Here is a 27256-nt window from a genome sequence, read left to right on the forward strand (position 1 = left end):
AAAATGGCTCCCTCAGGGCAAGGCAGCCTCGCGACCTCGGTCCTGCCTCCAGGGAGCAACCCTGACCTCCGTCTCTCTCCCTCCGATACTGCCACAAGAGGGAGGTCACCCCATGGTCTGGGGGTCGAGTCCAGCGCCCAGATGGGAGTGATTTCGGGTCCACACAGCTCTCCGGGCGGTGCTGGGGCATCGGGGAGGGGGCCCTAGGCCCGCTCTTGTCTGGGCGGGGCTGCCCAGGGCGGGCGACTGGGGTGTGTCTTGTTGTGGGCGGGGTCTTGCCGGGGGCGGGGCCTGGCGCTCCAACAGCTCATTTCCGCCGGACGCGGGGCGTCTGGGCGGATAGAGGCTATGCGGAGGTCGCGGCTGAGTCTGAGCCGCCGGAGGCCGCCTTCTGGGGCCCGGTGAGGTTGGAGGCTGGGGGCAGCGGGGGGCGAGGGGTGGGAAGCGTCCCGGATGGGGCCTAGTGTCCCCGGCCCAGCGGTAGCCGGGTGTCACGCCCCCACGTGCTCCCTGGAACTCGCCTCGATCCCGCCCCGCCAGCCCTCCTCCCGCCCCACTGCCGAGCTGCACCCACCGTCTCTCCCCGCTGAGTCCTTCCTGTTCCCCGAGGGCCCCGCTCCCCGCTTCCCCTGTGCTGTGATTATGCCCACCCTCGCCGCCCCAGGCCTCCGAGCAATACCTCCGGGTCCCTGCCGGATGGCGGCGAGTGCGCGAAGCTGTGGACTGAGTTGCTGCGCACCGCGAGCGCAGACCTGAACGAGGACGGCGAGCTGCCGCCGCTGCCCGCGTTCCCCGGCCAGGTGCGTGTGAAGCGATCCCCGCGTCTCCAGCTGGGCCGGGGCGGGCAGGCGGGCGCGGTCCGACGACTCCTTTTTGCAGGAGCCCAAGCGCAGTCCTGAGCGCCCGCCCCTGGAAAGATTCACCGTGGGAACCGAGACCTTTTTCTGGACGCCCTTCCCGCCGCCCCCGCCGGGCCAAGGCGGGGACTCGGGCGGCTCCGACCTTGTACTCAGCGCGGTCCGGGGGCACATGGGGTCCCCCCAACAATATGCAGCGCCCGAGCTCCGCGGAACCCCCAGCGCCGAGGAGCAGCTGTCGGAGGAGCAGCCCTCCCAGCGACAGCCGTCAGTGGACGGTGCGACGACCCTGCAGAGCTGTCCCATGTGCCAAGTCGACTTCGTCCCCGGGTGAGTGGCCCCCTGGGCCTCCCTCTCCTCCACTGCCACCCCCGTGGCCCCTGCCCTGTTTGGAAACCACAGGCAATTTCTGAAGCCTAGGGTGTGTTAAGTCGCTCAGTCCTGTCCAACTCTTCGCGACCCCATGGACTGTAGCCTACCAGGCTCCTCCGTCCATGGGATTTTCCAGGCAAGAATACTGGAGTGGGTTGCCATTTCCTTCTCCAGGCGATCTTCCCAACCCAGAGCTAGGGTACCTTAGCTCAACTTTGGCTTTTTAAAGTGAAATTTCATGCATAGAAAGTTGGCGAAGTGCAGAAGCGGTGCTGATCAGCTGGAGGGCACAGGGCTGGGGGTCTGAAGGTCCCGCTGCAGGTACACTGGCCTGAGACCCTGATGACAGGCTGCAGCCTCCCAGACATACCCCCTACTGTGGGAGGGCAGGGAGGCTCTGGCTCTATTGGGGTCCACACTGACACCCGCTGGTGAGACTGCCTCCAGGGTGAGTCTGGGCTGTGGGTCACGGAGCAGTTTTTTGTTATGGTCCCTCCGACAACCTTCCCCTTGGGTGGACTGTGGGTTTTAAAAATGAAGGCTCTCTTTCAGTGTCTAGAGATGCCCTTTTTTGTTTTAGAAATCTGATATATATGCATTTTTTAAAGTAAGGTGATGGAGTTTGACTTTGCTAAGTTCCACCTGTCCAGCTTTTGAGTCACGTGTCACATAGCTAAGGACACAGGTGTGGGGGTCATGGGGGTCAGGACAGCAGGAAGGAGCTTGGTCGGATGTAGGGGATAGACGGCAGGTTTTGGTAGCTGGTCTTACTGTGTGTCCTGTGGCCTGGAGCCTGTGTTGAATTACATGCCTTGTCCTTGGTTTTTTGGAAACAAAACCAGCCCTAGGGGTGAAGGGAATGGCAGCTGATGACAAAAAATTATCACAACAGTTATCAAAATGTGCAGCACAGACTGCAGAGGGGAGAAAAAACATGGTCTGCATTCAGATATCCAGGCTCCTCCAATGGTGATGTTTCACAGGAACCAAGCCTTTGAGAGCTTGGACAGTTCAGTGTGCAGGGAGCGAGGGAGTGGCTGTCCCCAGGAGGACCTGTGGTGAAGCCCCCTAGTAGGCACAGGTCTGGCGTGGCAGGAGGGCAGGTGTGGCAGCTTCGCTGAGATGCCTGTGCTCTGGAGAATCTGTAAAACGTCCTCAGACCCAGCATTTCACCGAACACACCTCTTACCCCATATTGAGGCTCTTGGATGGTTGTGGGCTGAAGACACCAGCTTCCTTGCCAGTCCTGAGGAAGCCGTGAACACTTTTGAAAATACTAAGTCCCCTTGATTCATACCGGTTGAGAGAAACCCAGGGACAGAAATATCATCGGAAGCCCTGGAGGAAAATTCATTTTCTTGGTAGAAGATGCCCTTGAAGCTTCCTGACACTGTCAGGGCAGCCCAGCCCTGCCTCTCTGTTGTAGGAGCAGCTTTTGTTTTTGGATTGCTTGCTTTTCTAAACAGTCTAAGGAGGGAGTTTCTAAGACTTTGGAAGGATGTTGGAAAGAAAGTTCCAGTCTGAGCTCTTTTGAGCAGTCAGATTAAGGCTTGGCCGAGTGCCTCAGCGTAGGTGTTGGTGCGGGCTGTCCAGGTCTCTATGCATCTGGAGTGCTTCTTACACGTTCTTCCTTTTGATTAAGAAGGAGAGTGTGCCCTGGCCAGGCCCCACCCCAAGGCTGCAGAGTAACTTGGGGACCCCCCCTCCCTGGGGACAGGCCAGGGCACGAGGGAGCAGAAATGAGTCTTGTGTCTAGAAACACGTTTGCTTTCAGGATTCTGGGCAATGTTTGTGACCAGAGGGGGAAGCCCTGCCACCCTCTGAGCAGCGGAGGGGTGGGGGTGGGGGGGTGGGAGGTGGCTACCGGTCTGCAGGAGGCACAGGCAGCCGGGGTGCTTTGGGCAACCTAGTGCTTCCAGGTCACTCAGAACGGGTGGTTCTCTGAGCTTCCTCTCTGACACCGAGGGCTGTTACATGGTGGATTCCACAGACTACATGTGGACACCCCTCCAGGTCCCTGTACCACAAGCTCCGGCGTGGTCAGGAAGACTGGCTCCACCTGCCACTTGACATGAAGATGGGTCCCTGCATTTGCACAAGACCCAGGTCGGCCCATGGGGTCTCACTGGCCCCTAGGCCCCTTGCATTTCTGGGTGTCCTGGGAGGTCTGGGCCATCAGTCCATCCAGCAGACTTTGGGCTCGAGTGGGATCCATCTCAGAGCTCTCGTTGAGGGGGTTCTGAGGAAACCCCAGACAGTGCTCCCCACTGAGGGACAGCACAGGCAGCGCCCAGACCCTCATGGACCATCCCCTCCCCAGCAGGGCTGAGTCTGGCCCGAGGTGCATACCCACCCTCATAGTGACTGCTCTCAGAGGTGCCACCCTTCACTCTGTCTTTTCCCAGTGGTTGTCAGAGGAGGGAAGGGTCACCTGGGGCACGTGTGGAGGCAGAAACACCCAGAGAGTTTGTCTGATTGATGAGATAGAGCTTCTGCTTGAGAGGGGGTGGGGAAGACCCCGCCCTCCACCTCAGGGCCCGATTCTGCTGAGCCCACCTACACCCTTCACCCACAGGTGGGTTCTTGGGGTTTTTCAGACACAGGGTCCCGGCCCTCAGATGCAGGTGCTTGAGGAGTCTGGTGCCCTGGGGACCTTGGACCCAGGAACAGGGTCTGGAAAGGCCCTTTCTCATTGGGGGGACTCCTGCCCCCTGTTCTGCCAGCCGAGGGCACCATCCCGGGTTTTTCTGTTATCACCTCCCAGGAGGGGTGTGAAGGGGCAAGACACATACTCCGGCTGGGTCCCCTTCCCCGCCCATGACCCTCTCCTCTCCTCTGCTCACAGGCTGGCGCAGCTGGACATCGACAGCCACCTGGCCCAGTGCCTGGCAGACAGTACGGATGACATAGAGTGGTGAGCAGCCCGGCCAGTGCCTCTCCCACCCTGGCTGGGCCACCTCCTCTCTGCTGCATCTTAAAGTCCCCAAAAGCTGCATATTAAAGCATGTCAGCGTGAAACGCTCATGTCCTATCTCTTTGTGTTGATACCGAAACATTGAGTCGTTTTTCCTTTTCTGCTGATGCTGAGCGGTGTGATGACTGAGGTGGACAGGGGCACCCAGCAGATGGACCAACCCCAGGTGGGTGACAGGGACAGTGTCACCAGCAGTGCGAGTATTTGAACTCAGGGTGGCTTGGGAATGGATGCTTTGCTGACTCCGTGAACTTGACTCAGGCCTCACGACCATGTTTGAATCCCCAGGTGAACCTGTTCCTGCAGCTGCAGGGAGGCAGAGCAGCCCCTGGAATTTGCGGAGAGGGATCAGGTCCGCCTGCTGACGTCCTGTGTGAGCTTTGTCTTGGAGGCCCTGTGCAGGGGGGCTTCTCTCTTGTGCCGTCAGTCCATAGGTTCTGAAGAGCCTCATCTTCAGCGCAGCCATGGCTGCAAAAGTCTAAGGTTACCGTCCAGAAGTCAGTATTTTCAAGAAAGGCTTCAGGCAAGCCATGAAAAGACACGGGGGAAAACTCCGTGCACACGGTACAGTGAAAGGCTACAAGCTGAGCAACTCCAACTCTAGGCTGTTCTGGAAAAGGCAGAACGCATGGAGACAGCGAAACGATCAGCAGTTATCAGGGATTAGTGGGGAGAGCGTATAAACAGGCAAGAGCACAGAGGATATTTAGGGCAGGGAAACACGTTATGACTGACGTGTCAGTGCAGCCTCTCATTTGCAACAAGTGCATTCCCTGGGGATGTGAAGGCGGGGGCGGGGGAGAAGGAGTCTCTGTCTTCCTCCCCACCAGAAATGGAAGTGAGGGACCTAAAAGTGCTCTGAAAAATAAAACTTCTTTTTAAAAAGCATCTTCAGAAGCCTTTGTTCCTGGAAACACCTACTTTTAATGAAAATGACGACAGCACACGTTGTCATTAAAGTTTTTAATAAAACGTGCAAGACTTGAGCAGCCATGGCCCTGGTGGGCATGCCCTCTGCAAAAGGAAGGCCAAGGCCATGGCCCACCACTCACTGTACAAAACCACAGAACGTGTCTCCTGCTTCACAGTCCTGAAGGCACCTGTTTCCAAGAACCATATCAGAGGACACGCTGTGTTGTGACTGGAGCTGCTGGACCCACCTGGGTACATCCTTCGCCTTCTAAATTTATAAAAGCATGGGACCATGCACAAAATCACCCTGGCCGGGAACCTAGGTTACACACAGGTCTGTACACCAGCAACCACACTGGTGACTGGGAGGCTGTATTGCACCACCGCAGCGTTGACATCAATGCCGTTAAGTGTGAACAAATCTGCAGCCCCTGTACTGTCTGAGCAGAGGTGTCACTGTCCCTGAGGCGGCACGTGACCCCGTTGTGGGCACACTGGGGTCTCCCCAGGTGACTGCATAGCCCTCCTGATGATGTCACCACAGAGTTACCACACCCACCAGGCCCAGGCAGCCCTGAGTCTGGCCCAGGGTCCCTCACTTCCATTTTTGGGGGGGTGGGGAGGTGCAAGTCTCCACGTTCTAGAGGTGCTGCTCTGCCATTGGAGCCTGGCTGGGGTGCCCAGGGAGTCTGGGGGCACCCAGGGAGGCTGGTGTGTCTGTGCAGGGTCAGGCCAAGCCAGCAGCCTCTTTATTTTCAACTGTTATCTGCCCCAGGCCGCTGCCACACTGGGAGAAGTGAGGCCCAAGGGTGCATGGCAATGTGGGACCCACACCCACAAAGGACATCCAGGGACCACTGTCCTGAGGGTGCACAAGGCCTTCCTCCCCACTCTGCCTGGCCCGAGCCACACTTGACAATATCAGGGACTTAAAAAACCCACATGATTTACCTCTTTCTAAAAAACCTTGGGTTCAGCTTTTTACCTAAGAAGGAGGGTGGCCCGGGCTCATGGGAAGGAGGAGGTGAGCCCCACTGGGAGGTGCATCCTTCTGAATGTTCTAAATTTTATTCCTTTACTTTAAGGCTAGGGCCCATCATACACATACCCTTTTAAAATGTCTAATTCTGAGCATTATTATTCCTGATAAAAATACTCTCCAAAAATCTGATACATAACACAAGACATAATGTAGGCACTGCTTAGTGTTTCCAGAAATATATTTTGTGCAGATTTCTTTTTCAACTTTGTGGGTTGTTTTTTTTTTGGTTTGCGGGTACTTTGGTGAGCCTTGTTTTAGAACCTCTATGACCCGATTTTCCTGGTCAGTCTAAGGCCCGGGTTGGGACCGATGGAGCCCACCTGGTGAGGGTGTGACCTGGGCATCAGACCACAGGAACTGCTGACATGCTCGGTATGAAAATACTTGTTAAATATTAACAACAGGAACTTACCAGGATTTAGAAAATGTTCCGAATTTGTATAAACTCTCCACTGCGCAGGCACTTACACTCCGGCCGTGCCTCCTCCGCGTGGGCCGCGCCTGCGACTCTGGGCGGGTGCCCCCCGCGGAAAAAAGGCATCAGAGGGAAGCGCCAGCATCAGAGGGACACTTTATTCCTCGGGACATTACAGGCCAACTCCCGGTGGAGCAGGTCAGTTCTGCTTGTGTGGAAAGTGTGCACCTTCGAAGTTGGGGGCAGTTTCTCCCTCAGACACGGTCACCACGGCCCCCGCGGCGCAGGCACGAGAAGTAAGTTCCTCTGGGCCTGAGGCCCATGGGCCGCACGGGGAGGCTGTTCTGCCCTGGGCACCCGCCCACGCCCGGCCCCGCATGCATGCGCAGGGGTCAGGGCCAGGGCCGTCCACGCGTCCACGATGAGAGCGCGGCGCCTCACACGGACTCCTCGGTGGACAGCAGCAGTGGGTTGATGTACTCGAACCCTTCAAACTCCGACTGGTCGATCCTCTTGATTACGTCCCTGTGGCCCGGGACAGAGCAGGCTCGGTGGGCGTGTTCAAGACCCGGCCCTCTCGCGCCGCAGCTAAGGACGCCCCACCCCTGCATAGGATGCCTCCTCCCAGCAGTTCAGGATGCCCTGCCTCCACCTGGGACTCTTCCTCCCCGCCCCTGCAGCTTGACTGACCCTGCAGCTCAACCCCACCCCACCGTAGTGCAGGCCTTACTCATCGTCGGGAGTCAGCTGCACCGGCTCGCTGGTGAACTGCGTATCGAAGTTGTCCAGGCCATAGTCGTCCGTGATCTGCGGCTGGAAGGGAGGGAGGGCCTGCTTCTTCCCCAGCTGCAGGAAGATATACGGTCAGAGCTACTTGCGCCGACTCAGCGCTTTGCAAACTCAAACCACAGAATCAAACAGAAGAAATGGTGCTTAAGTATATAGGCCTCGTTTGATGGCCAATTGTTTTTCTCTAAAGTGTAGGAGAAATTTCCGCCGAAGTCAGAAAAACTCTACTTGAGCTGAAAAGTGCTGGCAGCACAGGCCATGAGAGACATACCCCACGCCATCGAGGGCCTGCAACCCTGCTCCTTAAACCAATGGAGGCTGGCTTAGGGAGCTTTAATCTTGGAACCCCAGTGGTAAGAGAGCTGGGGCTTGGTAGGGATACCTGTGTTCCACTGGGACCCCTCCTCCCGAGACGCCTTAAATGGCCATTTCTAGTATTCCTAGACTAGTATTCCTGACTAGTATTCCTAATCCCAAAGGGATGCACTTGTCATCTTGGGGGTTGAGACATGGTGGTGTCTGGAGAGGGTGGAGTCACCTGGAAGAGGTGGAGCAACTCAAGAGTGGCTCCAATCACTGAGGGGTGGGGCATGGGCCCCCAGGTTCACACACTCTTTACCTCCTCTCCCCTCCCTCCACCAGGTGTCTGCTGCACACGGGTGCTGGGCCAGGCCTGCTCCTCAGACCTCAGAGAGAGCCACACTGAGGCATGGGGGTCCCTGCCTGGAGGGACCGTCCCCATCACAAGGGAAGCTGGAGCCAGAGGACAGCCAGCCCTCTAGTTGGACCACTGTGCTCTCACAGCCGGGACAGCTTGATTCAGGGGGTGGATGACCTCGGCCTTTCAGGACTGGCTGCTGCCTTCCCTTGGAGGGTCCTGAGTGAGCCAGCCTGGAAACTCCCGCCTGGGTGAGGCCTCCATGTGACCGGGTTAGAGACATGGAATTGTCCCAAGGTCCCGCGTAGGGAGAGAGCTCCAGCCAAGTCAGAAATAAGCCTCCAGTCCACCTCAGCTCATACCCTGTCTTTGCACTGTGGGGCCAGGGCCCTTAGGAACACCACTTATGGCAATAAAAGCAAACTGGGCCCGGAAAGTTGAAACAGGTCCCATAACTTTGGGGGATTTGGGAAGCTGAACACACAGGTTCTGCTAACGAAGTTGGTGCAGGAAGTGAGAGTGTCACAGAGATGAATCCCCCAGTCACGCCCGGCAGTGTCAAGGCTGCGGCCAGCACACCCAGGCCACCTGGAGAGGCACGCCTATCTCTGTCACCCAGGGGATGCAGGAGGGGGGTGCGGAACAGAGGGGATGGGCTGAACCCACTGGCAGAAGGGGGCTACCAGTGTGTGTATGTGCATGCATGCAGGTGCCCACACGCCCATGTGCACGCTGCGATCCCAGGGCCCCGGGAGCTGGTGGGCATGGCCACACCCTGGACACTCTTCTGGGGACATAAGGCCTTCCCTTCTCCCCCAGCCTTCTGTCAGGCAAGTTTCCATATTCTTGTTAGCATGAAATATTTTCAGATAAAAAGGGGAAAAAGGAACATTTCTCTTGTACTATTTTCCCTACTTTAGGTCTCGGGCTGCTTTAAAAAGATTTAAATAGCAAGTCAGAACAGACCATGAGGAAAATGCAGCCAGGTGCTGGCCCGGGGTCTTCCAAGGCCACCCCCCATCCCTAACCTAAGAGCCTCATGGCTGCTCAGCACCTGCCCCCACCCCCCACCCACCCCCCGGGAATGTCACACACAGTGTCACCTCCTCTGCTCTCAGTGACAAGCAGTGAACTGGAATGGTGCTGCCCTAGAGCGACGTCCCAGAGTCCCGCCACTTAGCCCTGAGATGTGACGGCAAAGAGGAGGCCCAAAGGGGCTGGGAGTGAGCGTGCTGAGGTAGTCTGAAGGAGGTGGTGGGTGGAGATTGGGAGCGGGCAGAGCTGTGTCACCGCCCTGAGGCAGGAGTGGGCCTGGCAGCGAGGGACTCCTAAAGGCTCAGTGGAGGAGGCGGCTGCTGGCAGGGCCCACGCAGGAAACGGGGGACTGTTCAGGATGTGGGCAGCTCAGACCCAGGTAGCAGCACTGGGGTGGGAGAAGGCCCAGACCCAGAAGGTTGAGTCCCCAGGACTGGGTGGGTCAAGGGCCACTGTGGGGGGAAGGGCCACAGCGCACCTGGGTGTCTAGTTGGGACTAGCTAGATGGTTAAGTGAAGTATCTGTGAGCTGACTCAGGGCGTGGACATGGAGCTCAATCAATGGGTGTATGGCTGTGCTCATCCACGAAAACACATCCCCACAGGATACCCAGCACAGCATGAACTGGACGCCCCAGCAAGGCTGCTCTCAGGACCTTCAGGAAGCACTGCCCCCAGGGCCTCGTCACAGCCCGCCTCCTTGTTCTCAATCAGTGTTTCCCAATGCATCCCCATTTCCACCCATCCTGCCCCCTGGAGGTCCCTCCCCCCTCGCGGAGGTGGGTATCTGGTTCCAACCACTTTACCAGGTCCCAGTCTATACTGCGGAAGAAGGCGTGAGACTTGATATCGGAAAATCCAGTCTGCGGCCGGCAGCCAAGCCTCTCCTTGGGGTCCTGGGGGGTCAGAGTTCAAATGAGGACAAGTCAGCACAGAGCAGGGCAGCCCTACTCAGTAGCGGGTCTTAAACAGCATCAACAAACCACCCATGGCCGGCCCCTCACCCAGGTGAAACTGCTCCCTCCCAGCGGGTTAAGCTCCTTCAGGAAATGCCTCTTCAGCATAATTTCTCCTCATTAGCTTTTGTCAAGGTGAATAAGCAGCCACAGGACCAAGAAAGGAAGCAGAGTCACACCCATGTCCAGCACTGAACTAGCAGACCAGGTGGTAAAGCCTCAACCTCAGTAGCCGAGGAAGGGCTGTGGCCATGGCCACTGGGGTGCCTCGGGGGCCACAAGCGTACCTTGTTTAAAAATCCTTTCAACACGTGGGAGGCCTTGACGGACAGGAACCGGGGGATCCGGATGGGCTTCTCCAGGATGACTGCAGGACCGGAGGAGAGAGTTGTTCCTTCTGCTGGCCCTCCTCCAGCTCCCCCTCCTCGACCCTAGCCTGTCAGCTCTTCCCAGCAGCCTGCAGGGCACTGGAAACCTTTTCTGGGCAGGAGGGTCACGGCAGTCACGGTGGCCTGGGCCTCTTCCTGCACCCCAGCAAGGTCTGCAGGCCTCAGAGGCCCTGGTGCCCACGATCAGGCATGCTCATGATCAGGGATGAACCAATGGCAGCTCAGCTGGTCCTGTGTCCCCATATCCACAGGTGCAAGACAACACTGTGGGACACCTTCCCCACGTCCACAGGCACAAGAGGGCACCATGGGACAGCCTCCCCACGTCCACAGGCACAGGAGGGCACCGTGGGACAGCCTCCCCACGTCCACAGGCGCAGGAGGGCACCGTGGGACAGCCTCCCCACGTCCACAGGCGCAGGAGGGCACTGTGGGACAGCCTCCCCACGTCCACAGGCGCAGGAGGGCACCGTGGGACAGCCTCCCCACGTCCACAGGCGCAGGAGGGCACCGTGGGACAGCCTCCCCACGTCCACAGGCGCAGGAGGGCACCGTGGGACAGCCTCCCCACGTCCACAGGTGCAGGGGGGCACTGTGGGACAGCCTCTCCATGTCCACAGGTGCAAGAGAGCACTGTGGGGACAGCCTGGGCCAGCATCCTGGGGGCAGTCAGTTCTGTTCCAGGGGCCCAGATGGCAAGAAGCTGAGGCTGAGCACATCCCCCGTCGGGACTCAGGTGCATACTGGAGGTGGGGAGAAGGGGGCCTGGGCCAAATCAGGACAGATTCTTTCCTGTGGATGTGAAAGAGCAGTATCCCCCTGCCCACTATACTTTGCTCCCTGAGAGCCAGTAGTGGACAGGTGGCCCTACCTAGTCTGTGGCAGCCACGGCAACCAATCAGGAGACTCTTTCACTCCCAATTCTAAAAGGGGAAAACCCGCAGGGCATGAGGGAATGGGACATATGGCCCGCGCACCTTGGAAAAGGTAGTCTTCAGTGTTCATGTCGGGGTTGTCAGTGATGATGTCGAAGGGGGAGCGGCCTGCCATCATCTCGAACATCAGCACGCCCAGCGCCCACCAGTCCACGCTGAACCCTGAGGGAGAGCCAGGCTGGTCAGGCCAGAACTCTCCATTTGTGCTATCCAGTCACAGGGCAACAGCTGTGACCTGGACCTGGACCACAGCTGAGGCTGGGTGTCCCCAGCATCTCCCAGGCGGCCTGTCCTCCACTCTGTCCATTGTCCTGGCGGTTGCAAAGCTGTCTTCATGTCAAGGAAGCCCAGGGACAGCCAGCCACCCCCGATGTCCAAAGGTGTGCATCTCTGTCACACACAGGACCCCCATCCTGGGAAGGCTATAGACTCTGCTCTGGACCACGGCTGCTGTCCATCCTCCTTGTTTGGTTACTAAGTGACTTCAATTGTCCTGGCCTCCTGGGTGCCCAGGGATCTGAGGGGGAGAGAACCTGCTCGCCCTGCTACCCCCCAATTTCAATGGCAAAGAAAATATGTGGAAATATTTGAAAGAGTATTTGTGATGGGAAAACAGCAGAACCCCAAAACGCAGGGGGTGTGCACATACAGACATATATGTACATATGTTCTAATCTCATTTTCATTTCACATCCAGAGAGAGTGTGGACGCACTCCAGTGTCACAGGGGCTGTGGGTGGTTCTGGTGGGTTTGGGGAACCCACACTTATGGGCGGCACCAGTGGCTTGGGACCTCTGCTTGGGGCCTGTCTTTGCATTGTGTTCTCCTTCCCAAGCCTTTCAGGCTCCTTGACCAGAGGGATCCTGTCCAGTGACCTCGCCAGGGCACACCCAGGTGAACGCATGGGACAACAGCTGGGACTGAGGCCAGGTGATGACCTGGGGCTGGACGAAGTAAGGGTATGTGTTTTAGTGCAATTTAGTCAGGAAACCCTCTTCCTGGCAGCTGGGTCAGCTCCCCAGAGACCCTGGTTAGGACCCTGGCAGGGTTAGCCCCACTAGGACTGCCTCCTTCCCTCTCTGCTCCATCAGAGTCTCCGGCAGAGGCAGCTCCCAGGGCTCAGGGTCCACTCCGCCTCAGATCCAAGTCCCTGGGCAAAGGAGGGTCCCAGGGCTCGGGGTGTCTGGGTGTCATGGTCCACTCCAGACTCAGAGCCGAGTGCCCGTCCCACCCGTGCTTACCATACTCTTCTCCCCGCAGGATTTCGGGGGCGATGTAGTTCGGGGTTCCACAGAAAGTGCTTGTTGTATCACCGGGGCCCAGGCCTTCCTGTGAGGACAAAGCCAATTACCAGGAGGGAGGGCATGCCCAGATACGCCCCCACTAGTGGGAGGACTGTGGTCACGTGGAGGTGCCAGAGACCAGGCATGGGTGAGACGGAGTGGGTGCCAGGCTGGCCACGACCCTGGGAGGCGGGCGGGCGGGAGCAGTGGGCGGGATGCTCACCTTGCACATGCCGTAGTCTGTCAGCTTGATGTGGCCGTCGGCATCAAGGAGGACATTGTCCAGCTTCAGGTCCCGGTAGATAATCCCTCTCTCATGTAGGAAGTTGAGTGCGATACAAATCTCAGCAGCATAGAACCTGGGGAAGGGGCAACACCTGTCATCAGCAGAGAGAACCCAACCAGGAACCTGGATAGGAGGACACAAGACGTTGGAATTCTCCACTGATGAACTCATGGGCCAATAGGACTGGGCAAGAAACACGTGGGCCCACAAGACCGGGAAAGACAGGCAGCATCCCCATGGTCAGGGAGACACAACCCAAACCTACCATGAGATACCACCTCACACCTACCAAGACAGCCACTATACAACGGGCCCCCCATCCCCTCGAACAGAAAATGACAAGTGCTGTCAAGGATGTGGAGAAACTGCAACCCTCATGCACTGCTGGTTGGGATGTAAAATGGTGCAGCTGCTGTGGAAAATAGCTTGGAAGGTCCTCAAAACAGTAAAAATAGAATTATCATGTGACCCAGCAATTCCACGTCTGTGAATAACTCGAAATAATTGAAAGCAGGGGCTCAAATGGGTATTTGTACCCCCTTGTTCACAGCAGTACTATTCACAGCAGCTAAATCATGGAAGCAACCCAAGTGTTCATCGAAAGATGAGGATAAAATGTGGTCCATTCCTGTGATAGAATAGGATCCAGCCTTGAAAAGGGAGGAGGTGCCGACACTGACACCTGCTCCAACGTGGATGGACCTTAGGCCATGACACAGAGTGAAACAAACCAGATGCAGGAGGATGCATCCTACGGGATTCCACTTCTCTGAGGTCCCTGGAGGCGTCAGAGTCACAGAGACAAAGTAGGGGTGTGTGGGTTGTGGGAGGGGATGTGGAACGAGTGTTTTACGGGGACAGAGCTTCGGTACAGGAAGAGGAAAAAGTCCTGGTGATGAAAGTACTGGAGACCAAGGTCCTGGAGATGGTGGTCGGCATGGCTGCACAGCACCGTGAATGTGCCCGATGCCGCTGACCATGCACTTAAAAATGGTTGAGGTGGAAATTTTATGTTATGCAAATTTTTCACAATTAAAAAAGGAGAACATGAGCGTGTGGGGTTCTTGATTTATTACCTGCCTCTCCCCAAAAAGGACCTATGGTGACTCACAGTGCCACATGGAATTATTTTTAAGTGAGGAAATGAGGAAAAGGAAAAAAGTACGGGAAAACAGGAAAGAGATGTGTATGGGGTGGAAATAAACGCCCCACCCACCTGTGAGGTCGAGGCTGTGGGGGGTGGGTGTAGTGGGGCGGGGGCAATGTGGTCAGTGTCCCTGAGAATCATTTAGTAACAAAGATCATCCTGCGGAGGCCAGATGGCATCACTGTGTACACTGTGTGCCGAGGGTCAGGACCAAGGCCGGGTCACTCCCAGGACTCTCCAGGCTGTGGCCTGCCCTCCCCTGCCCCAGCTGCACCCACCTGGCGTGCTCCTCTGGCAGCTTCCTCTGCCTCTGCATGTGGAACATGAGGTCGCCCCCGTTGACATACTCAATGACCAGGAACAACCTGCAGGACACACAGGCTGGGGTCATCCTTGTCCTGAGAGGCCCAGGCAGGCAGCAACCAGGCCATCCAACTCTGGGGTCAGTGGCAGGAGCCCCTCAGCTCTGATCCTGATGAAATAAAACTTGAGAGAGAAACTCTCGTCCACCACTCATGTCATTCAACACAGTTATTTACTCTCCCAATGATGCCTTTAGAAGGCTTCCCTGGTGACTCAGATGGTAAAGAATCCACCTGCAATGCAGGAGACCTGGGTTCGATCCCTGGGTTGGGAAGATCCCCTGGAGAAGGGAACTGTTACCCACTCTAGTATTCTGACCTGGAGAATTCCATGGACAGAAGAGCCTGGCAAGCTACAGTCCATGGGGCTGCAAAAAGTCAGACACGACTGAGTGACTTTCACTTTTCACTTTCAATGATGCCTGGCCTGCCTTTGGGGTAAAAATGTAAAAATAAGGCAGGGCCGGTGGCCGGGGGCTCACTGGGGCTGGGAGGGCGCTATGTGGCTGGTTGCTGTGGAAGGCCTCCCCAGGGAGCAGAGGCCTGGATGGTGCACACGGAGAGGTGGAGGAGGGCAGAGCTGAGGGACCACCCTGCAAGTACAGGGGCCCGGCTCAGCTGGAGAAGCCAGAAGGGCAGGTGCACCAGCTGGGGGATGCCAGTGGCCCTCTGGCCACTGTCTGGGTGGACCTGGGGCAGGGAGATGGGCAGGCTGAAGGAGAGGAGGTGCTCAGCCTCCTGGTGTGGCTGGCCTGGAGGGCCTGAGGCAGAGCCCACAAAATGGCCAGTGGGGTAGGCAGTAGGGAGGGGAAAGGCTCGGTGGAACCACGGGAGGGTCCCGTGCACCCCTCCCGTGGGACCCACCCCAAGCTGCATGCAGGTCCAGAGGAAGAGGGTAGAACATGCTGACTTGGCCACTGGGAATCTGCAAAGCTACCGGCCTCCCAGAGGAGGGTGGGGTTGCTGGCTGGAGGGGCCTGTGATTGACAGGCCTCTAGGAGGGTGGGATAGCAGGGTGGGGGTGCTGGTGGGAGGGCCCTGTGATTGACAGGCCTCTAGGAGGGTGGGGGTGCTGGTGGGAAAAGCCTGTGATTGACAGGCCCATCCTCCGGAGGCAGGCAGGGCTCTTCAGGTCCCCAAACAATTTACCTTGTGGTTTCTTTCCTTGATAGGATCCTCCTCACATTTAATAAGGTTCTATTTTCAAAATAAATTCACACATGATTTCCCTGAAATGCCCTGCTGAGGCCAACTTGTGGATTTTTAGGTCAACAGTTTCTCTAGGTATGGAGAGGGGCGGCTTTCAGAGAGTTGAGAACACAGAGGGAGCCCCTCTGAGCACTGGCAGCCCGTCTGCATCACTGGTGTGATGATGGTGATGTCCCACACGTGGAGCATGTGAACAAGCTACAGATCGCCCACCAAGCCTCTGATCACATATTTACACGAGAAACAGTTCCTAAACGCATACAGCAGACATGGAGACTGAGGGCTGAGTACTGGGGGAGCAGCCAGAGCTTTCCATGTGGTCCTGCAGGGCAGTACAGCTCTCATACTTGGAGAGGGCCCAGTGACCCTGACCCTGACACTGGGTGGCCTGCACTGTAGCTAAGTTTTACTCACACATTTGCCTGTGGCTGCTTTCACGCTATAACAGAGGTGAGAGACGGAAAAGGCTTGCCGATGTGGCACAAACAGGACAAGGATGGCTGCACAGCCCCCACAGACCTTCGCGCGCTGTTCCAACATGTGTGCACATTGAACCCTGGCAGCCACCCTGGGGGAAGGTGCTCAAGCCCTGGGGAGAGGCTCAAGGCCTCACCACTAAAAAACAAGAGCATTTATTCAGAACGCTGTGACTTCAAACAACAGAACGAAATTTGCCACGGTGATCAGGGATGGCGCTGCCCCAGGAGACGTGTCCACCCTACGTGGATATTCCCCAGGGAATGGACAGTGGCCGCCCACATGGACAGAAAGAAGTGCCATCTTGGTACTGGAGACAGACACCAACATGAGGCCTCGGGGAGCAGAAGAGATGTTTAAAAACCGAGAAAAACAGCAGCAATGGTGGCTTGCTTTCTGGATCCGGAGGAAAGCCTATAACAGGGGTTTCAACAGAAGCCATGTGACTGGAGTGAACACGGAGGCACACTTGGCTGGTCTGTGACTGCTACCTGGAGCCCCGGGTCTCAGGTAAGTCGCTGATCAAGGAATTCATTTAATCTGCAACACTGATCAGCTATAACAACAGAGCAGAGTGGTTATCTTTATTTTTTGGCCATGCCATGTGGCACATGGGTTCCCAGTTCCCTGATATTTTTTTCCTTCTACAGATAAAACATTACCACTACTTTTGACATTTTAAAAAAAATGTAGATTGCAGTCTAGTTGACTTACGATGTTGTCTTAGTTTAGGTGTACTACCTTCAACATTTCTTTGGCGCAAACCCCTCAAGAGCCACCAGGGGCTGATTCACTCCGATGATGACGCTTCAGGTGACTAAGATAAGCTGGCTGCTGTGACAAACACCCCAATGTCCATGGCCAAGCACAGCCAAGGGCCCGTCTCCCGGCTCCACATCTGGCTCTGCCCGTGAGCCCCAGATTGCATAGCTTGGTTGGCACATGTGTGATGCCAGGACAGGAAAGAAGCCTCCCTCAGGGCCGAGACAGCAGGTCACGTTTCCTTAGTACTTAACTAAATGTGCAAAATATAGCAAAAACTCGCAAAACAGGATTAATCAAGAGCTGAAGACAGAAAGGGGCCTAAACACCACAGTCCACTCCTGGGCCAGAGACCAGGGCAGGAGCCAGGCTGCAGAGTAGGGGCCAGAGATGCTATCCACCTGACCCCTCACCCAGGATAAACCTGGAATGCTGGCCACTCTGAGGGTTGAGGGTGCCAGGGGGCAGGAGGGGACCACCTGAGACACTTTTCTCATCTCAGGGCCAAGTCAGGCCAGGATGGGGTAGATCACCAGCCTCACTCAGAGGGGACCCAGATGACATGAGACAGTGCTGAGATCAAGAGTAACGCCACCAGCATCTGACCGCAACCACTTCCCAACCCATGTCTGTCGATAAGGCTTTCCTGGAACACTGCCTGCATCTGTCTGCACCCCAGTGAGTAGTTGTCATAGAGACCATGTGGCTCTCAAAGGTGGTGATACTACTATCTGGTCTTCTGAGAAAAAGTGCTGACCCCCGGTATAAAAAAATAACAAGAAAACAATTCTCACAACTCTCACAAAATGTCAGGTGCTGTTCTAAGCACACCTGTGTATGAAACTTAACCCAAGAACTGCACGACAGGTCCTAGGAGTTTCCTTATTTTAGACAGGGACATTGAGATGCTGGGAGGTTAAGTATTTTTCCCAGGACCACAGCTACTGTCTATGAGATCTGATACTGGGCGGCTTGGAGGAATCCAGAACCCACACCTGGAGCCCCACTTCCAGTTATAGACCCCCCAATCACAGGGTGGCCACCTCCGTCCCCTTGGAGCTCGAGGACAGAAGAAAGGAACAGAGGAATCAGACAAGGGCCCAGGCTTCTGATAATGAAGGACAGACAAGAAAGGAGGTCAAAAGCCAAAGGGGCATCGCAGGATGGACTAGCCTTGTTCCCAAAGAAAACACAGATCAGAAACGCTAGGCAACTCCTGGACCCATGTGGTCAGAACCTGGTCCCTGACTCAGAAGGACGCTCACATGATCCTGCTTGCTCACTGTGAGCAAGCAGAGCAGACAGAGACCACGGCTCAGGGACAGACGCTGACAGGAAATTGATGACACCGGCCCAGAGAAACCTCCCCCTGGATGAGAGGACAAACAAGCCCCCGCCTCCCCGTAAAGGATGTGTGCCCAACACCCCACCCAACACACGTCCGAGTTCCAGGGCGAGTGCGGCTGGGCTGAGTCCAGCTCAAACGCAGATGCTCTCACATGTGAAGGACGCCTGGCACGTGAACTGCACGTTCACAGGAGACATGCCTGATGATGAAATCAGGCAAAGTAGGAGAGACCAAAACAGTGAAGCAGCTGCAGAAGGACACTGAGGATATCACTACCTAGAAAATGTGAAAAGTACAGTGAGCAAAACTGGGCAGCAGGGAAGCCACCTTCTGAAACGCCCTTCTCCCCACGTGTGCCCTCATGCTGAGACTCTAGCCCATGGGGTCGGGGCTGCACGTGGACCATTTCAGGGGATCTGCATGGAGAACAGAGGCTGACGTGGCTCCGCCCACACCCACTGTCACTCAGCACCCCGCTTTCTATTCTGGGTTTAAATTATGACAGGAAGAAATGCTCTACCTTTTGAAAGTACTATGATTCATGCTCCTAGGGAGGGGGCACCTGCCCTCTCAAGGTCAAAGCTGATTCCTGTCGGGTTCACAGCCTCTTGTGCAGGTTCTTGCCTCGTGGCCACTGGTGTGTCCCGTGAGCACTTCCGCCATCTCCAGGGCCCCCAGGAACCAGTTCTTCTCCACCCCCATCAGGAATAGGTGATCAGGCTGGACCCTGGGTCTGCTCAGTGCAGACCCACCTGCTCCCCTTCTGGTAACTGCTCATAAGAAGCTGGGCTTTTTCACCAGGTTTTTGCTGCTGGGAGCCCACGGGCACAGCTCAGCTTGAGCAGGTGTCTACTGTTTGGCAGCACTGCAAGGACTCAGTGGGCCCCTGGCCCCACGGCAGGTGCTCGGGGGCGACAACTCATGAGGAGCCTGGAGGAGGTGGTGCAGCAGCCGGCAGGTGTCCCAGCCACATCCCCACAGCCGTCCTGAATGCCGCAGGCCTCACTGCCCCCTGCAGTGTCCACTCTGGTCTGCGTGGGGGTCCTGGTGGCTGCACTTGTCAGATGCTTTCCGACTCGGTGGGTTCTATGTCAACAACACCATCCACAGACTTGCAAAGGAGGTCTGCCTGGTGCAGACCCCTCCTGGCCCCCCAAGCCAGCTCTACACTGGGCATCTGTCCATCTCAAGGTCCCCGTCAGCCAACACATGCGGGACCTGGAACTCCTGCGGGCATGTCATGACCTCTTACTATTTTCTCATTAATCAGAGAGTCAAGTGAACTCTGACACACGCTCACTGTGCCTCTTTACCGCGAACCTGGCTGCACTTACAGAATCATCCTTTAACACTGTGACTACCTATGAGGTGCCAGGATCAACCAACTGCTCGGAGCATGCCTGGCTCAGTTCGTAGGGAGTTCATACTGAGGGGCTGGGTCCAAGCAGGCACCGAGAAACAGCCTGGGAAAGACACTTGCCCCAACCATCCAGGTTTCAGGTGCTTCTAGAGGTTACTGCCGGGTTCTGTAATGTTGGGCTTCCCTGGTGGCTCAGAGGGTAAAGCATCTGCCTGCAATGCGGGACATCTGGGTTTGATCCCTGGGTCGGGAAGATCCCCTGGAGAAGGAAATGGCAACCCACTCCAGTATTCTTGCCTGGAGAATCCCATGGACAGAAGAGCCTGGTAGGCTACAGTCCACGGGGTCGCAAAGAGTCGGGCACGACTGAGCGATGTCACTTTCACTTTCTGTAATATTAGAGGCAAGGAAACTAGACACAGACGATAGCTGCTCCAGGGTGCCTCCCGGCTGTGGTGCTGAGGGCTCTATACGAGTCTTCTCACAGCGGTCTGCAAAGGCGGTATCATGTGCGCCTGTATCGTGGGGATCACACAGGGGTGATCCTAACTTTAATGCACCTGGGAGCATGTGAACCGGAGGGTTGCCAGGGCATGAGCTCGGAGGGCGCTGTGCTCCCAGGAACGAAGCTGGAAGTGAGGCTGAAATATCTCACCCCTGTCTATCCACACTCTTCATGTTCCGTGTAGTAAAGTTAACAGAACATCACAGTGAAACCCATTTTAGAATCCATTTAGGAGAGTGAAGTCAGGAGCACACCCTCCCTAGGTCTATCCCATATCCCAAGACCGGTCAGGGCCAAACAGAGGCGTGGAAAGCACACCGGACTTAAGTGCTGGGCTCTCCATGCACCCTGGGTTGGGGAAGAAGAGGTGAGGAAAGGGCTGCACGGCAAAGATGGACAGACTGGGGTGGAGCCTGGTCGCAGGGCCTCATCCACACGCCTAGGAGCCTGGATGTTTCCCAGAAGCAACTGGGAAAGTGGTCAGAAGTTTCAGATCCGTGTTTTCAAACATGGCTCGGTTTCTGCATGGGAGAAGTGACAACCTGGTGCCCCAGGGACTGGATGCCCCGAGAGGCTGTGGCCAGGATTCAAGGGGAGGAAACGGAGGCGGCTGAGACCCCCTCTCAGGAGGCAGAATCACTGAGCTTGGGGACAGGGCTGGGGGACAACTGTAGACCTGGGGAAAGGCCAGTTCTGTGGGAACAGGGGGGTGGAGATGGGGGAGGTGAGGGGGCCCATGGGGGCGGGGGTGACTCACTGCTCATTCACAGAGGACCCTGAGCAGAGACAGTGAGCACAGTGGGGCTGAGACCGCCCTGCTGCATGCCGACTCCAGTGGAGTCACTGGCTCCCTGCACTGACGCAAACCCTCCCCAAACGGTGAGCTTGCCTCATGTGATCACGCTGCAGAAACACCACATCTGCCCTGGACACCTGCTGCTTACTGGGAGCTTGGGATTTGGCATGTGTTAGGTAGAGGTGCCTACATGACTCACCCCACTAAACCCCAGGTTTCACGATTCCTTCCAGAGGAATTCAAGGAGTCCTGTGGGACCCCATGCGGAGGGACTCTGGCCAGTGCATGCTCGGGTTCCTCCCAACTTTACCTTGAGCATCTTTGCCTTTTGCCAATTTTGCTTTATCCCCTTTCCCGGAAGGAAGGAAGTCTCAGCCTTGAATTCGACACTGTGTTAAGTCCTGTGAGTTCTCTTAAGTCACTGAACCTGGGGGTGGGCGCTGAGGACTCTGACCCAGAACACACTAATTTTTCAAATAAAACAAACTGTGTAAGTTCAAGTCATCTGGCCAAGAAAATTCCAAATTGAGATTATGTTGATTATCATAGACCAGTAGTTCCAACCATTTTAAAGCAGAAATCTAACATATACAAAGCTTTTAAGTGAAGCTCCTGGTGTTTATTACTTTATTCCACTATCAGTGAGACCCACAAGTACAGAGACAGACCTCCCACTCACAGGGCCATACCAGCACCCAATCCCACACTTGTATCCCATGCAGTGGGATGTTCTCAATAAATATTTTGTAAATAGAATCAAAGAATTTAGCTTCATTTGTATGAAATTCAAGTCATATGACACCAGCTGAGAACAAAGTTCAGTGATGAACCAAAAAGCCCCCACACTTGCAAACAGGAGGGCCCCACAGATGAGAGCGGAAACCTCACGCCAACTCAGCCTCTCCGCAGTCCAGACTAGAGAGCAGCAGAATCCCAGAAACACCCCTTATCTTACCGACTTGTTGTCTGGAAGCAGGAGTGTAAGCCGACCAGGAAAGGGTTGCTGGATGCCTGCTCAAACACGTGCTTCTCTGTCTGTACCCAGTCAATATCCTGAAATAGAAGCCAGGGAGTGTGAATACTTCACAGACATCCTGGGGAAGGGGAGGCAAGAGAGGAACTCTGTCAATTCTGCTTGAGGGGAGACAATGCAGAGAGGAAAGAAAACGCCCACTAAGACATTCTGCATCCCCACCATTGTCCCCATTACCATCTGCCACCTTCACTGTGGTCACCATCATCGTCACCACCACCACTGTCATCACCATCATTCTCACCATCACTACCTCCACACTATCACCATCACCATCCTCACCATTATCACCATCGCTATCATCAACACTATCCTCATCATCACCATCTCCACCACCATCATCATCCCCACCATCACCATCACTACCACCACCACCATCACCACCACCCTGACCACCATCTCCATCCCCACCATCATCACTATCATCCCTATTACCTTTACCATCATCACCACCACAATCACCATCTCTAGTACCATCAGGATCACGACTCATCAGCTATCACCATTTCTACCAAAGCATCACTAAAGCCACCATCACCAGCTGTGAGTTGGCCTCATGTGTTGCCCGTGGTGCCGTGGAAGGTTTGTATTATCATCTCCACTTAAGACGGGAGGAACAGAGAGTGGAGGATTCCCCACACCCCACACTCATCTCCCAAGCACCAGCTCCCACAATAGGACTGTCTCCCTCACAGTCCACGCTGAAACCTGGAGAAAAGTCAGCTTGACAGTCCCAGCTTTGGTTTCATTCCAACACGAGAAAGAAGAGCTGCGTGAGGCCCAGGCCCCCAAATTCCCTAAGTTAAACCCCTTCTTTCAGGGAAAGTGAGAGGGAATGATATGTGTTCAGAGTAGCCTGCCTTCCCCCAAGGTATTTGGGAAAAATTAGCGAACTCTCAGTGAGCACACATTTGGAGGGCCAAAGATCGTCTGGGTTCCTCATCCTAGGCTGCGTCCTGATCCCTCTGACCTCCACCCCCCGAAGAGATGCTCTGGGAGGAATGGCTTCATCTGACCAGCTCTACCCACCCCAGTTCTGCTTGCTCATGTGATGGCCACCTGGCATCTCCACTCGGAGTCTCAAGTGCAGAGCCGGCCTTAAACACAGCCCTCAACCGTCCCTGTCTGTTCTCTAAAGCGCCTGGCCACCCAGGTGCTCAGGAAGGAAACCTCAGTGGGTACACGATACCCCCTCCCCCACATGGAGGCCAAACCCCCCCCCCCGCCCCCCACTGTCTGCCTTCCTCCCGCCTGCTCACTCCCCAGGCTGTTGTAACAAAATGCCACAGAGTGCTGGGCTTTAACACTCCAGATTGCATCCTCTCCTTGTTTTGAGGCAGAAGCCTGAGCTCAGGTGTGGGCAGGGCCACGCTCTCTCCCAGGTCCCCACGGAAGATCCTTCCTTCACTTCCAGGGGTCTCTGGCTCCTCTCTACCTCCCTCTTAGCAGCTCCACTGTGTTTTTCCTTCTTTCTGTCTCAAATTTTTCCCTGCCTTTCTCTAAAAGGACACTTTGTCCCTGGATTTAGGGCCCCTCCAGATAATCTAGAATGACCATCCCAGGATCCGTAATCACTTCTCACCAAATAAGGTCCTACTCACAGGTTCTGGGGATCAGATGCGGGCCACCCCTCAGTCCACTGACCAGGGCCCAGGCCTGGGGCCACAGGATGGCAGAGTCTCACAAATGCACACAGCTGGCCCATCTGTCAGCTCCTAGTGTCTCATTCTCCTGAGACCACCTCAAAGTCCAGGCTCCAGCCCTGGCCCTGGCTATGTGATGATGCCAAGATCAACCACAGCAGTAACCCTCCCTGGAGACCTCTCCTCTCAGCATTCTAGAAACTGCCCCACCCCCAAAGACACCATCAACCCTCCAGCCAGCCATGCACAGGGCGGGGACTTGGAATCACCTTGCAGGGCTGTGACCAGCAGTGAAGACGCCAGCTGAGTCCCACACCTCCCCGGGGCTCCGCTTCCTCAGCTGAGAGGCAGGGTTGCATCAGCTCAGTTGTGAGCTCAGCACCAGGGGCTGGCGGCCAGCTGGGCGGTGTGTGCACTGCACAAACGCACTTGCTGGGAGGGCAGGTGGGGACTTGGTGGAGCCCTGGCTCTGCCCTCTGAGTTGCAAGCCTGGGCAGCCCTGCCGTGGCCCCCACTCCACGTATATCAAGTCGTCTCACAGTGACATCATCGTTGCTCCCTCTGAAGTCACTCTCTGCTTCCAAGGGACGTAACCCCCGTTCAGGGATCAAAGAATAGATCAAAAGTACACAGAGCCAAGAAGCCCATGAAAAGGTGCTGAAAGCCTGTCAAAGCCACTAAACACCCGCTAGGACAGCGATAATCAAAATATAGAACACAGCCAGTATTGGCAAGAATGGGCAGAAGTGGGACCCTCGTGCATTGCTGGTGGGAACGTGAAACGACACCGGGGAAGACGGTTCAGTTGTTTCTCAGAGGGAAACACAAAGACCCTACGACCTGGCAGTCCCCTCCCGGGTGAACACCCAGAGGAGTAAAAACAGGGACTCAGACAGCTGCACAGACGTTCACCGGACCTGGAAATGGAGACAAGCCACATGCTTATCAGGGATGGACATACATGCCAAACGGGGCCTGTCTGTAAAACAGAACACAACTGAGGCCTAGAAAAGATGGAGGTGGTGCCGCGCCTTGATATATATACTTGGATGGACCATGAGAACGAGATGCTCTGTCAGAGAAGCCAGACACAGAAGGTCCCACAGCACATGGTTCCATTTACATGCAGAGTCCAGAACAGGCAAATGCACAGATACAGAAGCGGCCAGGCGGCTGTGGGGCTGGAAGAGACCGGGGAGAGACTGCTCACGGGGAGGAAGTGTTGTGGGCTGGGCGGTAGCGATGGTTACCCAATACCGTGAATGCGCTAAAAGTCACTAAGCTGCACACTGGAAAGCGGGAAAAGTGCCCATTTTGTTCTGTGCGCTTACTTCCACGCAGAGGAGCAGACAGGCAGGCCTGGAGTGCTGTGGGCCATGTGTCGCAGAGTTGGACACGACTTGGCAACTGAACAACGGGGAACACAGGCAGTCTCACCTCGTCGTCATGGACCAGCTCCTTCTTTACCACCTTCATGGCATAGACCTGGTCGTTCTTCTTCAGCCGTACCAGCAGGACCTTGGCGTAGCTCCCGCGCCCGATGACCCTGATCAGGTCGAAGTCCTGCAGCCCGAGCCCCTGAGATATCTTGATCCCGTCCATCCCGTCGATGACTGGCTTGAGGTCCTGATGGGGGTGGACAAGATGGGAGGAAACGGGAGGGGACTCATCACCCATGGCCTCCCCACCCAGGAGCAGACCCCTAGAGCTCCTGATGGAAGGAGCAGAGATCCAGGAGCCATCACCAGTCAGGTGGCCCCTCTGTGAGCCAGGAGGGATGCTCAGGGCCAGCCTGCCCTGACTGCCAAAGAGGTGACCATGGGCTCACACACCCCAGGGCCATTGGTGCTGCGATCAGAAGCTCACCTGGCCCTCCCCGGGTGGCACAAAGCGTAACCTGCTAATGCCTCGGGAGACACACCACAGCAAGCGTCACTAGAAGCGACCGTTGATGGCAGGGAGGGGCCACATGTGCCCCTCCTGAGGACTCTCTGAAGAGGATTCTGTGCTGGAGGAAAGGTAACTGAGCGCTCCTGACTCATTCCAGACACAGATGACCAGGGAGAAAGAGCTCAAGTCCTGAAGGGACAAGGACCTTGGAAAAGGTGTGGCCTCCCCAGGTGCTGCGAGGAGGTTCCGTGGATGGAAGCTCCAGCTGGAACGCCCTCGCACGGGACCAAACTTCTCAGAGCCTCATTTATCATACAGAGTAAAACTGATGTTGTGGTTGGTAATACAAAGTCCTACTTGTTCCAGGGCCCCATTCCTGGCATGGAGTTCCTAACCCCAGGGGGTTCCAGGTGCTGAGAGCCAGCAAAATGTTCCTTTGTCATGTTAATGAAGCGCCTCCGTGGGAAGCCTCTAGGGCACCTGAGGGTGCCAGGGGAACCAGTCCTGGGATTAGAGGACCAGTCCCACCTCCTGTTTGGCAATTGCCTCTGTGCTAAATGTCTCTTAAGACTTCTCAGACCTGTGACCCCGACGCCTTGATGTATGCAACCCCCGGTGCCCACCAGGCCGCGTCTCCCCAGACACTCCTAGTTCACCTTTGAGTTCCCACAGTGGCCCCAGAAACGAGCTGATGGACCTCTATAACAGACACAGACACCGACGAGCCATTTCCTACTCACCTCAGAATCATCTTTAATGTTGTCATGTTTCCGGGTTGAAGAAATATAAGCAACTGGGGAAGAGGAAGAAAAAGCGGGGTGGGGGGGTGTCACAGGCATCGTCAGGGATGTGGCCCAAGACCCAGGGACCCCCACGGCCTCTGCCCCTCTGTGGACATGCAGTGCCGGGCCAGGCCACCTGCTGCTCAGGGGGGAGGCCTGGAGCAGCTGCTTCTGCCTCAACTAGAGAGGTGGGAGAACAGCTTCCAGAGCCCACCCCCACCAGCTGACTCTCAGCTTCTGGGGCCGAGGCCTGGGAATCTGCATTTGTGACAACTTTCCCTCATGGTTCTTCTAGAAGTGAGTGGGCAGAAGGGTTTGATGTTGAGCTTTCCAGTCTCTATTCTCAAGGTGTGCAGATGGGTGGGTAGACAGTGGGCAGGTGGATGGATCGTGGGTGGATGGTGTGTGGATGGTGAGGGTGGGTGGAGAGTGGGTAGATATGCGTAGATGGTGGGTGGGTGGGTGAATGGTGGACGTGTGTGGATGGTGGGGGTGGGTGGTGGGTGGAGCGTGTGTGGATGGTGGGTGGGTGCATGTGTGTGGATGGTGGGTGGATGGATGTGTGTGGATGGTGGGTGGGTGGATGTGTGTGGATGGTGGGTGTGTGTGGATGGTGGGGGTGGGGGGTGGGTGGACGTGTGTGGATGGTGGGTGGGTGGACGTGTGTGGATGGTGGGTGGGTGGAGAGTGGGTGGACGTGCGTGGATGGTGGGGGTAGGTGGTGGGTGGACGTGTGTGGATGGTGGGTGGGTGGGGGTGGATGGTGGGTGGGTGGATGTGTGTGGATGGTGGGGGTGAGTGGTGGGTGGACGTGTGTGGATGGTGGATGGTTGGTGGGGGTGGTGGTGGGTGGGTGGATGTGTGGATGGTGGGGGTGGGTGGCGGGTGGACGTGTGTGGATGGTAGGTGGGTGGGTGGTGGAGTGGATGTGGGTGGTCAGGTGGGTGGATGTGTGTGGATGGTGGGGGTGGGTGCTAGGTGGACATGTGTGGATGGTGGGTGGGTGGGTGTGTGTGGATGGTGGGTGGACGTGTGTGAA

General features: G+C 56.2%; 2 protein-coding genes across 3 annotated transcripts in view; one reads left to right on the top strand and one right to left on the bottom strand.

The window, feature by feature from the left end:
* Window positions 1-327: 327 nt before the first annotated feature.
* FAAP20 (FA core complex associated protein 20) lies at window positions 328-5023 on the top strand. Its single transcript, XM_052653966.1, has 6 exons — window positions 328-401; window positions 665-800; window positions 880-1187; window positions 4075-4143; window positions 4318-4369; window positions 4492-5023. The coding sequence occupies exons 1-6, from the start codon at window positions 349-351 to the stop codon at window positions 4642-4644; spliced, it is 771 nt and encodes a 256-aa protein (XP_052509926.1). The 5' UTR covers window positions 328-348; the 3' UTR covers window positions 4645-5023.
* A 1693-nt stretch (window positions 5024-6716) lies between these two features.
* Window positions 6717-27256, bottom strand: part of PRKCZ (protein kinase C zeta) — a 99593-nt gene continuing 79053 nt past the window's right edge. For both annotated transcript variants that reach the window (XM_052653438.1, XM_052653437.1), the window contains 11 exons: window positions 26176-26228; window positions 24983-25171; window positions 21825-21922; window positions 14329-14415; window positions 12841-12976; window positions 12576-12663; window positions 11376-11495; window positions 10297-10376; window positions 9860-9949; window positions 7303-7418; window positions 6717-7097 (listed from right to left, as the gene is read on the bottom strand). In XM_052653438.1, coding sequence (XP_052509398.1) covers window positions 7010-7097; window positions 7303-7418; window positions 9860-9949; window positions 10297-10376; window positions 11376-11495; window positions 12576-12663; window positions 12841-12976; window positions 14329-14415; window positions 21825-21922; window positions 24983-25171; window positions 26176-26228 — 1145 coding nt within the window. In that variant the 3' untranslated portion in view covers window positions 6717-7009. The remainder of the gene's footprint in view (window positions 7098-7302; window positions 7419-9859; window positions 9950-10296; window positions 10377-11375; window positions 11496-12575; window positions 12664-12840; window positions 12977-14328; window positions 14416-21824; window positions 21923-24982; window positions 25172-26175; window positions 26229-27256) is intronic.

This window comes from Budorcas taxicolor, chromosome 16 (genome assembly GCF_023091745.1).
Source record: "Budorcas taxicolor isolate Tak-1 chromosome 16, Takin1.1, whole genome shotgun sequence".
Lineage (NCBI taxonomy): Eukaryota > Metazoa > Chordata > Mammalia > Artiodactyla > Bovidae > Budorcas > Budorcas taxicolor.

What these genes read in the sequence shown, in the direction of transcription:
- FAAP20 (XM_052653966.1), top strand. Translation starts at nt 349, where the DNA reads ATGCGGAGGTCGCGGCTGAGTCTGAGCCGCCGGAGGCCGCCTTCTGGG. An exon ending in AGGCCGCCTTCTGGGGCCCG is followed by an intron (nt 402 to 664) that starts GTGAGGTTGGAG and finishes TCGCCGCCCCAG; the next exon opens with GCCTCCGAGCAATACCTCCG. An exon ending in TGCCCGCGTTCCCCGGCCAG is followed by an intron (nt 801 to 879) that starts GTGCGTGTGAAG and finishes TCCTTTTTGCAG; the next exon opens with GAGCCCAAGCGCAGTCCTGA.